General features: G+C 37.9%; 1 protein-coding gene across 1 annotated transcript in view; it reads right to left on the bottom strand.

The window, feature by feature from the left end:
* Positions 1-4,692: 4,692 nt before the first annotated feature.
* Positions 4,693-12,357, bottom strand: part of tepsin (TEPSIN adaptor related protein complex 4 accessory protein) — a 46,502-nt gene continuing 38,837 nt past the window's right edge. Inside the window, exons 8-13 of the mRNA XM_048555555.2 lie at positions 10,814-11,014; positions 10,313-10,481; positions 9,477-9,590; positions 8,440-8,518; positions 7,532-7,666; positions 4,693-6,127 (exon numbers count right to left, since the gene is read on the bottom strand). Coding sequence (XP_048411512.1) covers positions 5,378-6,127; positions 7,532-7,666; positions 8,440-8,518; positions 9,477-9,590; positions 10,313-10,481; positions 10,814-11,014 — 1,448 coding nt within the window. The 3' untranslated portion in view covers positions 4,693-5,377. The remainder of the gene's footprint in view (positions 6,128-7,531; positions 7,667-8,439; positions 8,519-9,476; positions 9,591-10,312; positions 10,482-10,813; positions 11,015-12,357) is intronic.

The raw sequence follows: 12,357 nt of genomic DNA, 5'->3' as shown, positions 1-12,357 counted from the left end.
TTATTTGGCTGGACACCTGGTTTGCAATGCATAGTGACACCAGTTGGTGTATATTCATTTCCCATACTGGGCTCTTAACTTCGCCTGAGGTACAGTGATGCTCACGTTAAACCACTATTAGTTGCTCTCAAATGAGAGAGTATTCCTATGCTTTTGCACTAAATCAAGATTCTTAGAGACTACGTGCAGATAATGGGCCAATGGTCTGTACCGTAACACTTGTCATCAAACCTTCCTAGAGGCCAACACTGATCTCTCCCTTCCCTTCAAACCCCACTTCATAGAAATAGTTGAGTTTAGATACTATCAAAGCAGCAACATCTATTTCCAGTCCCATTTCAACATTAGGAACTGGGTTGGTCAGCAAACCCCACACGAGTAAATGAGTTTTAGTTTGTTTAAAGTATGCGCAACAGAATTGTCAAAATAACTTAATTCTCACAGCAAATAGGAGTAAGATTATGCCACATGCTTTGTCCATTCTCCAGCTTTAAAATGATCACGGCTGGCATTGGGCTTCAACTTCCTTTCCCACTCTCCCAATATCACTTGATACTAAGACACTAAAAATTTGGCCATCCCAACCTTAAATGTTTTCAATGACAAAGTACCCACAAACCTCTTGTTAGAAATTCCAAACACAATAAACCTGTTGAATGAAGTAATTTATCCTCAGAATTGCTCCAAGAGAACACTGGCTCAATTTACTGAGCTTCTCATCAGCACAAACCCTTACCCCAGGAACCAATTTAGTAAGTTTTTGTATAGCCACATTGTGTAATTTGTGCATACCCTTCCTTAAATATGGAATCAAACCACACACCGTATCCAGATATAGTCTCGTCAAAAACTATGTTCAATTGTAGCAAGACTTGTTTTTATTCCTGTGCTGCAATCCTTGCAATAAAGACATGAAATATGCCTTCCTAAATGCTTCTTGTACCTACATGCTAAATTCCTGTGTTCCCTGGATGAGCACATCCAAATATCTTTGATTAGCAACACCTTGAAGTTTCACACCTTTCAAAAAATACTCCGAGTTCTATTTTTACAAATGAAGTGAGTAACTTTATATTTTCCCACTCTATATTCCTTCTGCCATCTGGTTACATCTCTTTACAGACTCCGTCCCACAGCTGACTTTTTCCACTTAACTTCATATCATCAGCAAACTGAAGATATGTTACTCTGTCTCTTTGTCATAGAACATAGAACATAGAACAGTACAGCACAGAACAGGCCCTTCAGCCCACAATGTTGTGCCGACCATTGATCCTCATGTATGCACCCTCAAATTTCTGTGACCATATACATGTCCAGCAGTCTCTTAAATGACCCCAATGACCTTGCTTCCACAACTGCTGCTGGCAATGCATTCCATGCTCTCAACTCTCTGCGTAAAGAACCTGCCTCTGACATCCCCTCTATACTTTCCACCAACCAGCTTAAAACTATGACCCCTCGTACTAGCCATTTCTGTCCTTCATATTTTAAACAGCTGACACCCCAGCAGTGATCTCTATGACACACTAGTCTCAGCCTGCAAACTTAAAAACACCTTGTATATGCCAATTGTCTTTCATTGATTAACCGATCTTGTGTTGATATATCACCCACCAAATACAAGCCCTTTATTAACTTTGTGTGTGGCACCTTACCAATACATTTTCTCCTTTATCTACTAGTTATGTACTAGCTATCTATAGTTTAAAAAGTTCTGACAAATTTGTCAAACAAGACTTCTAATCATGTTATACTTTTCCAAGTGCATGAGGACTTCTTCAATAATTCATTCTAGCGTTTTCAAAGCTATAATATTTGACTAATAGGATTGCAGGTCACATTTCTTGTTTTTGAAAATGGAGCTTTATATCTACCAACTTCCAATCTGATTGGACTATTCCTATTTTAAGGAATTTTGCAGAATTATAACTAACATATATGTCAGCTCTGCAGCCTAATCTTTTGTTTAAAAACTCCTATCAGGTACAGTATCTGTTTCCAGAGATTTGTTAGACGTCAGTCCCTTATGTTTCTCCAACAGTTGTTTTCCTGCTGATGATAATCATTAATTTTCTCACTGATTCACCCTCCTATGGTATTCCCTCTTTATGGTATTCAACTTGTTTCAGGGAACAACATTTGTTTTACTACTCTCTTGCTTTTTAAATACTTGAAGGCCCGCATACTCTTTCTAATTTTCTCTTTTACCAAACTTTGGGTGGCACGTTCCTGGTGTCAGAATTACTACTGTTCTCTGCAACATTATAAGCCTCTTTTAATCTAGAACTACCCCTAACTTCTTGATTCAGGGGTGATTCTTGCTTGCTGAGCTTTTTTTTCAGTGGGATGTATTTTTGTTGTAAATTTTGATTGTTTCCCCTTGTTTATTAACTACCAAACATTTTAATATTTACCTATTCAATCTTATGTCCCCTTATGACAATTACATTGGTATTATAGGAAACTAAGATTAAATAGGTAAATTGACAATGTTTGAAGGATCTTATTTGAGATTTAAGTATTTAACTTCCAAACTTAACATGGAATTTGTACTACGTCTGCCATTTCCTAACAGCATCACTAATTAACCCTGCCACATTACACAATACTAGCCTTGTCCAGAGACCTAGTTATATTTTATAATCAATTTGTTCAAAGATGTCATGACACATTTCTGGACCAGATGGGACATGAACCCTGAGTTCAGAAGTAAGGATTCTGCCACTGCCACCAAATGTCCTTCTTCCCACATCATTCTTTGAGCTAATGCATTTAGTCTCTAGTCTGCTTGACATGGTGGCTATTGGCACACAGCTCAGATATGACTTTTATTTTCCGTGTTTTCATTTGGATCCTAACTCAATCTCCTACACAGACTGGAATTGTTATTCAAATATGTCATTGGTTCTCACGTGTACCGCTGGATGCTCCCCTCCAGCTGCAAGATGTCTTGAATTCTGGAACACGGCAGGCAAGAAATTAAGAGCTCCTAATCTTCAGGGAACTGTATCTAAATTGCCTCTTACCATTACATTCCTTTTCATTCCTCCTGCCTTGAATAGCATCCTGCACCCATGGTCAGATTGTTCACCACCCTGTAGTCTCTCATCTGTACAGATAGCAAGCACCTCACACCGATGAAAAAGTCTGGGACCAAGACCACTCCATTACTATAAGTTAGTTGCTCTGATCCTTTTAACCCACGGTCACCTGTCTCGTCCGTGACACTGACCAAGCTAAGAAATGAGAGTGCCCCTGGAATAAAGCATTCATACTCAAGCTCAGCAATCCATGTGAAGTTGTGCAACAAGATGATACTTAGTGCAGATAGTTATCAGAGATTACAGTGCATTCCATAGATTCCCACATGCTGCCTTTATGACAAAACATCAACAAACCAGAAACACTAATGGACGCATTGTGGTATCATAACAATTTAGTTCAGAATATACAGCACAAACAGAACCTTCAATCCAACCAGTCCATGCTGACCCTAATCCCAAACTAAACCTGCCTCCACTTGACCCATATCCCTCCAAACATTTCTTACTCATGTATTTATCCAATTGTTTTTTGAATGTAAAATGCATCCACCACTTCCTGTGGAAGTTTACTCCACTCGTGAACCAGTCTGCGTTAAAGAAGTTGCCGCTTATGTCTTTTTTAAATCTTTCTCCTCTCACCTTAAAAATGTCACCTAGTTTTAGAATACCTATCATTGATCCTATCTATACCCCTAATGATTTTATAAACCTCTATAAGGTAACCCCTCAACCTCCTACGCTCCAGTGGGAAAGAAGTCCCAGCCTATGCAGCTTCTCCTCTCAAACCCTCCATTCCCAACAACATTCTTGTAAATCTTTTCTAAACACTCTCCAGCTTAATGATATTCTTCCTACAACAGGGTGATCAGAACTGGACACAGTACTCCAGAAGAGGCCTCGACATGCTGTCCCCACTCCTACACTCAAAGATCTGAGCAATGAAGGCAAGTGTTCTAAACACCTTCTTAACCACCCTGTCTACATATGATGCATATGATTTAAAAGAATTATAAACCTGAACCCCTAGGTCTCCCTGTCCTACAACATGACCTAAGGCTCTACTTTTAGTTTTACAAGTCCTGCCCTTGATTGTTTTACCAAAATGCAATACCTCGCATTTATCCAAATTAACTAAAATTTCATCCAAACTCCCACTTTCCCTTACTTCTTGCTACTGCCAAAAGTCCCTAATATCTCATCTTACCAAACTTATGCTTGTTACCAGTTTTTTACTCCATCTCACCTTTCTGAAGCAGCTGCTGTCATTTTTATGTTACAAAATCATTGTACAAGTCCAAGTTATCATTTGTAAAGCTCCTACTGATCCCAGCAGACAAATTTGGTTGGAATGTATAAATGCACTGACTGGAAAGACAATGCGATGTTAGCTTTCAAAACAGACTTAAGACACTCAAATGCCAATCCTAAAAACAAATCTCCCTAAAGACAATATGGTTGGCAGCTGTGAAATGGCATACTCTTGGAATATATTAGCATTATTTCCCTTGCAGTCTACAAACATTCCCCTCAAGATAATTAATTTCTATCTTTGGCTGTGACATCTCACTAGCACAGCATCTGATTTGGCCTTAGGTTAAACAACAAAAGTAACAAACTACTCAATGAAAACATTAAAAATGCATGTTTATTATTCAGCAGCATTTGTAATACAGTGAAACCATTCTTTGTGAACTTGATTATGCAGACACTTGTGATAAGCAGAATCATATGCAGAAAAGAGAATATTTTCATTTTCACACACCTGCTGTAAGCAGTTAACCAACATGATCTCCACACTTAGCAATATGACAAGTTGCCACTATACCCTTATCACTGATATCTGCACTTGACCTGGTTTTATTTAATCATATTTAGTATTGTATACTTTTTCAAAGCATGCCTTGATTGTTACATGTGAAATTAAATAGATTGTAAATTCTTTCCAATTTATTGATATGTCAATTTTCAAACCACAAACATATTATTCCTTAAGTATGCTGCAGAAGAATGTATGACATCCAGGTTATGACGGTTTTGCAAACAAAACAAACATTAGGCAACCACCTTAAACACAGTAACATTAAATACTACCATTTTGGTTGGTTTCAAGGCACAAAATGCATCATTTGCATTCAATAAGTACTGAAGCCACCAGTTTTGCAGGCTGCTTGATGGTGTCTGATGTCACTACAAATATCAGATTCCAACATCAGGATTTTGATGAGCAGGGAAGGCAGAGTTCTGTTCATGTTCATATCTTAGCAGGAATAATCAAAAAGACTTGTGCGTGAAAATTTCATTTTGGCTCACGGCTGAGTGAACACAAAGGTTCAGACACTGTGTGACGAGGATGGTGTATTGAGAAAGGAGAATACAGATGGCTGGTCACATTCAGAATCAATTTGTCCTAGATTACCATGCAGAAGCTTCACCTCAGTTGTACTGCATGCTGGTGTTTTCTTCTGTTCTGGTAATTTGTGCATTTCTCTGCACAATTCTTGGTTAAGACAGGACTTCGGTACCAAAAGAACCATATCAGCAAACAGGGAGAGTTTACAATCCTTCATGTCTTCAGAAGCTGTGCTCTGGCACAGTACAGATTGTAACTTGGGTTCTGTAGTTCCTCTCTCTTGCGATTCACAATGCAAATGTTTCTTAGTCATAAAAGGGAATGTGTTTGGGTTCACAACTTGTGCTTCCGAATGTAGTTGATCTTTTTCAGGATCAGCTGACATGGATGTTATTTCGGTTACTTTTTCTGTGTGCTGGGATTTAATGCCTGGTATTGGAAGAGATGGAAATACTGGTCCCTGACTTTCCTGGGAGACTGAGGCTCCTTCTGATAGCACTGGTAAACTCAGTGACAATTCCTGTTTTTTATCCAATTGAGAAGTCTTCTCTAACTCAGGATGAAACTGCCATGGTTGAATCATCGTTTTCCCTTTCAACTCTGAAGTGAAGTTAGTTAAAGGTGTCACAGCATTACATGACGTGTCAGTGGAAATAGAGAGAGGCATTTCTGACTCTGAACTCCGTGTTGCCGGTCTATTCCCAACCAAAGCTTGAAACTGCCTCAGAATCTTTAAAAAAGAACAAAACATTAATGTTATCTGCGTCTTTGATCACTGTAACTTGGCACCTCCTCAGGTGCACAGTGTCAGGAGGTTTCACCTCCCTTGCTGCTAGTCATTATTCTATGCAAATACTGACTGATTGTCTTTTAAAGTGAAACTTTTGTTCCAAACACAGGAAACAGCACTTTGAAAGCTATTCTCAAGGGTTCCTCCAAAGTGTGCATTCATTTCTTTCTGGCTCATATAGTTATTTATTATACGCCATGTTTTGCTGCCAAATGCAAGTTTAAAAGACACTCCAGTTTTATGCAGGTGCGTACAGTGCTCCACCTAGCTGTGGCTATGAACACAGCTTTTAAAATTCTCTGCTTAAAAGCATTACCAGAAACAGGCAATTCAATAGCGCCTTTAAGGTAGCAGGACATCCCAAAAGGATGTGCCCTTTCATCCTCTATTTTGTCACCTCTCAGATCAATGGTAAAGGGTCAGAGCTTCTCCAAAGATGAGAGAGAGGCTAATAACAATTATAACTCCTATCAAGCTAAGCCTATTGACTATTTGCAACAGTCTTTAGTTGGGGCTGTACAGACTCCTTTGTTCTTTTATCTTCACCATTTCTTCTAGAATGCAGTGCCAGGATTTTTATCCCTATTTGTACTCCATTCCAAAGAAGAATACTCTTCCCACATTCTCCACCACCATTAAGAAATAACTCACACTTATACTACACAGTTAAAGTCCATACAACATAACAAAACCCTTCAAAAACCAATGAATTAGTGAGAAGTGCAATCAACGTTGCATAACCAAATAGGCAGGCAACTTGCACACAGCAACAAATAGTTTGATGAGTAGCTGTTTTTCGGTGAGAGAAGAATGCTTGCTGTACACAAGAAAAATTTTCTGTTCTTATTCAAATAATACATGTATTTAAACAATCAAAAAAAATCACAGTGCCACATTGCCCTATAACCCCACTGAAGTATGAAATTATATCGAGTAATAATCACAGCTGAATAACATGATTCCCATTTTTTAACTTGAAACAAGATATCATTTGTCAGAACTACAATATGTAAAATTGTTTTTAGATACTGAATTCTTAAGATGCTGAAGATATGCTCAGCTAAAGCATCAGCAGCAGTAGTAGAGAAGAGAGGGGAGACTGGCCCATAAGTAAACACATTTGGAGTAACATTATAGGAAATAAAGGATAAATAACGTCAGTTAACGCTGTAGCAATTACAGGGTAGGTTGGAAAAACAAACATTAACCTATTTCTCAATATTACAAGCATATGACAATTATTTTAAAATACTGTTCTTGGGTTTTGGTTATGAATGTGCTGAATTCTGAAAGAAAATATTTTCTTAAAAGTGAGAAAAGTGAAGATTTTCATAAATAACTTACTTTAGTGGCTCGATTGGTCACAGGCCCTGGTTCACCCTCACTCAATTGCTGCAAGGACTTGTGAGTTATTGCAAATATTTGGTCATGTGATAACAAGTCTGAACACATGAGAGTGGAGAGAATACTCATTGATCTCTGCAAGAAATAAAATCACCAAATAGATTTAAAAAAGGGTAAAAACATTACCTCAAAACACAACACACAGGCACAACTATTAAAGGCTGTATATCTGCCCCACTTTTCTTGTGAATAAGATGCCCAGGCATTTATATAATCACAAGCTGAAGGATTCAGAGATGTCAGTGAAGGTCCGTGTTAACCAATTTCAGTCTCTCCAATAATCATGTTCAGGAAGAACATCAACCTTCAGCAGGAGCCCCGCTGAGTTGGTGGTGACTGTGGTTCTTTTAATCTTATGAAAGCTCCATTAAAAGCACTGCTGCTCCAAAGTAGTTACAACAGTCCCTCTGCACATGTGAAATAAATCCTGAGCTTCAAACTACCAGGCAGCTGTTTAGTATTACAAATGAGTTATTTTTCTAGGACAGCAAAACAAAAATAGGTTGGAATACCCTATTATTCCTCTTCCATAAATTAACCTTTATTCCTAGATTAATCTGACTATTATTTGAAATACACGGTCAGATATTTAAGTTTTTTTTGCTTACAATTTTATTACTTGATGGCATGGCACTACCTCAGTACTGCAACTTCTATACAACTGGAAATATTCAGTAAAGTGTCAAATCTAAGGATCATTCAAAAGTGGTTATCAGCATGACTTTTTTGATTAGCAAGTCTGAGAAAAACGAGAAATGAATTTATCTTATGCCACATTTCAAAGTGCTTAGTACATAATTATTTGCTATGAAGCTTAAGAATTTAAAATAAACTTTTAAAGAAAATACCATGCTGACAGAGTGAGAAGGATCTTTTAGTTTCCCATTGAGAAGCTCCACAACTACTTCACAGTTCAGTAATCCACATCTAAATTTGATAAGAGAAAGATACTGCATAAAAACAATGAAGTTTACAAGAAATGTAGTCCCAGAACAAAGTTTAAAACTGTTCAGTTGACACAGTGGTCACTGCTGAAAACATCTTTGAATACATTCTTCTTCAGTAAGTAGCAATGTTGTTTATTAGCAAGGGTGATGTCAGATGGAGGATAATGGTGTAAGAATGTTACCAAAATGCACAACAGGCTTGATAGATTAGCTGGTATTTTTCTGTCACTTTTCTATGCACATTTGTTAATTTAAGACTTGTCTTCATTTTTCATCACATTATAACCAAGTCAACTAATTCCTCAGAAGCGTGGACAAATTAGGATCCAGCTTAGGATCAAATCTTGGAACTGCCTTCTGAGCACAACTGCGAATTTCCCTATACCAGATGGATTGCTCAGTTCACCTTCTCAAGGGCAATTTGAGATGCTCCACAGATGCTGGCACATGATAGAATAAATAAATCTATTTGCATGACCTAATTAAGTGATTTCACAGTTGTGCAAGTATCATTGTAAAACCAATAGGGAATGCAACTACAAGGTGAGCCTAAGTTTAGATAGTTTAGCACAATGGATATTTTCCAGAAGAGCAATTTTGGAAGCTGTTCTGAGCTTCACATTACAGTTTCTTTTCAAGTGAAGTATTTCAGGACAGGTCACACCGTGGTCTGATTCCAGAGCATTTTAAGAACGTGAGGGAGTATCATCAAAATGTCTCATTAAAACTCACAATTCAACTCTTTAATCAGAGCAGACAGAGAATGCTGAATTAAAAAGTTAGGGTTATATTCCTGGATTTAACTCTAATGGGCACTGCAGTTTGCTACCCATTATCCATTACAGCGCAAATCAGAAATTTAAAAGTCAGCTGCTTTCACTTATCTCAGAAATTCAAAGTGGTTTAATCAAAGGCCTCATTAATAGAACCATACTCACTCTTTGATAAAACGTTGCATTTCATCTCTAGTCAAAAATACTTTTGACCCTTGGATCAGGTTGTTTACCAAGGTTATTTCCTGAATGCAGTCATTGAGGTTTATTGATTCAACTCTATTGAATAGAAATCAGGCAGCTATCAGTTGAATAACCCAACTTAAAGTTGCAAAACATTCCTAAAATAAAATCAAGTTATGGTTTTGTTTATGTTGAAATGTTTACTGTATCATACTTAGACTATAATATTCATCGTTCCAATTTTAGGTAAGTACGAAGTTAAAAAAGGATGTGCTTATTATTGAATTTTAACTACTTTAAGTTATGACTTAAGAGCTGAACATGTTGGGAAGATGAACTGAACTTGCGGATGCATATATTTCTATTAACAGCCTACTATCAGAAAACTCAGACAAATGACCACTACTAAACATAGAAGTTTTAATAATGAGAAATTTTAATATTTCATAAGCTCCTGCTCACAATGTATAGAATTACTGTCTAGTCTAATTTTCAGTGCTGTATAAAGATCCAATCAGACACTGATTGAAGGAGATGACTGAAACATGTTAAACATTTTCATACAAAAACCACAAAATAACGTAAAATAGATTTGCCGTACACAATTCTCAGTACAAACAAGAAACTCTTTCAGAATGCTTTTATGTGCCCACATCTAACCAGTATAACTTTTTACAATGTTTTTGAATACAACTGTCACTGCATGGAGACCAGAAGATTGAAGTTTCATTTCAAACGCACGTTTGTACTTATACCTAATTTCATTACAGTCTAGCACTAAAAACAGCTCATTATTAATCTGTCAAATTTTCATTTACCTTTCCATCAAGTCTCCACTCTCTCTGCTGCCTCCTGATTGGCTGTCTGTACTTGTTTTACTGTTGCTGCCATCTGAGATACAATTAGTTTGTGAGGAATCCTGGGAACAGTGTCCACTATCACTTTCTTCCCAGCCTCCCCCTGGCAGACCAGGTTTATGATGAATCACTGCAAAGGAAAATGAACCACAATGATACCATAGCCAAAATCACACCAGAGCAAAAGCTGCTCCTCTTCTGTGTGCTATGTCCTAAACTTTTCAGGAGTTTGTGTTCGCTCTTCACTTTTATTACAAACCAAACAGCTGTTAATCAGTGTCAGTAAAAAAAAAATCTTCCGCTTCAGTCTTAGGTTAAATTCTAGTTAGCCTGGCTCTGGCTGGAGAATGGAAAACACATAGAATTACTTCAAAGTCTTTTATATTTGTCTAGAGGTGCATCATTCAAATATGAATGTTCATGTATGAATTAACCCATTGTAACTTCTGGAGTTCAACTTGCCTTTTGTACTGTGTCTAGCAACAGGGCATTTAGGAATTGGTTTCACTTGTTTTGCTTCAGAGTCAGTTGACAATACTGGCTGGTAGCCCTCAATATGATAACAGCTTCCACAATTTTTGGGGCAATCTTGAGGAAGTACAGCATTCACCATAACCTCTGCTGCTTTCTGTATCTTGTTAAAAATTGCATCACTGGAAGGACCTGATAATGATAGAAACATTATTTCTATATGCTGGCCATGAATTAGAAGCAAGGCTCAAAGAAAAATATCTAGAAAATAGTAGTAGAACATTTGGGCCTCCGAGGCTGTTCCTTCATTCAACATGATCGAGGCTGAATATCTAACTCAGTGCTCTGTTCCTGCATTCTCCCCATACCCTTTAATCCCTTTAGCCCTGACAACTATATCTAAATCCATCTTGGAAACACTGAACGTTTTGACTTCAATTGCTTTCCGCAGGAGAGAATTCCACAGGCTCACCAGTCTCTGGCTGAAGAAATTTTTCATTTCAGTCCTAAACAGCCTTCCCCCTTAAACTGTGACCCATGATTCTGGATTCCCTGGTCATTGGAATATTCTTACTGCACTTGCCCTGTCTAGTCCTGTTAAGCTTTATAGGTTTCTATGAGATTCTACCCCTCATTTTTTTGAACTTTAGTGAGAATAGTCCTAACTGGTAAATCTTCATTGCGGTTGCCCCATAGTCAAAACATCCTTTCTCAGATAAGGATCCCAGAACTGCACACAATAATACAGGGTGTGGTCTCACCTGTACATGTGCAGCAAGACATCCTTGTTCCTGTAGTCAAATCCTTTCACATTATGAAGGCCAACATACCACTTGCCTCTTCAGGTTTCATTGCACCTCCCCTTTCCCAAACTATCACCATTCAAACAATAATCTGCTTTCCTGCTTTTGTTCTCAAAAGTGGATAATTGCACATTTATCCACATTCTTCTGCATCTGCCATGCATTTGCCCACTCAATCAACTTGTTCACATCATACTGAGGAGTCTCTGCATCCTCCTCACAGCTCACCCAGGACTGCAACGATTGTTTATTCCTGTCTGGCACAATGCTAGAATGGGAAAGGTGGTCCACGCATGGCTCACAAGAGGAATTTGGGATAGTACAAGATCTAAAGGAGGAGCTTACATAATCCTAAAATGCAGCAGACCTGAGAATTGTGAGCAGTTTAGATTTCAGCGAATGAGGGGAAAGGGATTAATTATAAGAGGGAAAATAGAGTATAAGGAAACATACAGTCTGATTGCAAAAGCTCTGAGAGCCAAATGTAGATCTCTTACAGTCAGAAAGAGGGAAATTATAATGGGAACAAAGAGATGGCAGACCAAATAAATGCATACATTGATTCTGATTTCACAAAGCACACAAATAACCTCCCAAACATGTTGAGGAACACAGGATCTTGTGAGAGGGAGGAAATGAAGGAAATCAGGCTTAGTAGGTAAATGATAATTATTTTATTCACTCATGGGATGAGTGACACCATTGGCTAGGCCAGCATTTATTGCCTATCAT

This window comes from Stegostoma tigrinum, chromosome 22 (genome assembly GCF_030684315.1).
Source record: "Stegostoma tigrinum isolate sSteTig4 chromosome 22, sSteTig4.hap1, whole genome shotgun sequence".
NCBI classification, from domain to species: Eukaryota; Metazoa; Chordata; class Chondrichthyes; order Orectolobiformes; family Stegostomatidae; genus Stegostoma; species Stegostoma tigrinum.
Note: the sequence above shows the minus strand (reverse complement) of the source record. Positions and strands in the feature narration are given on the sequence as shown.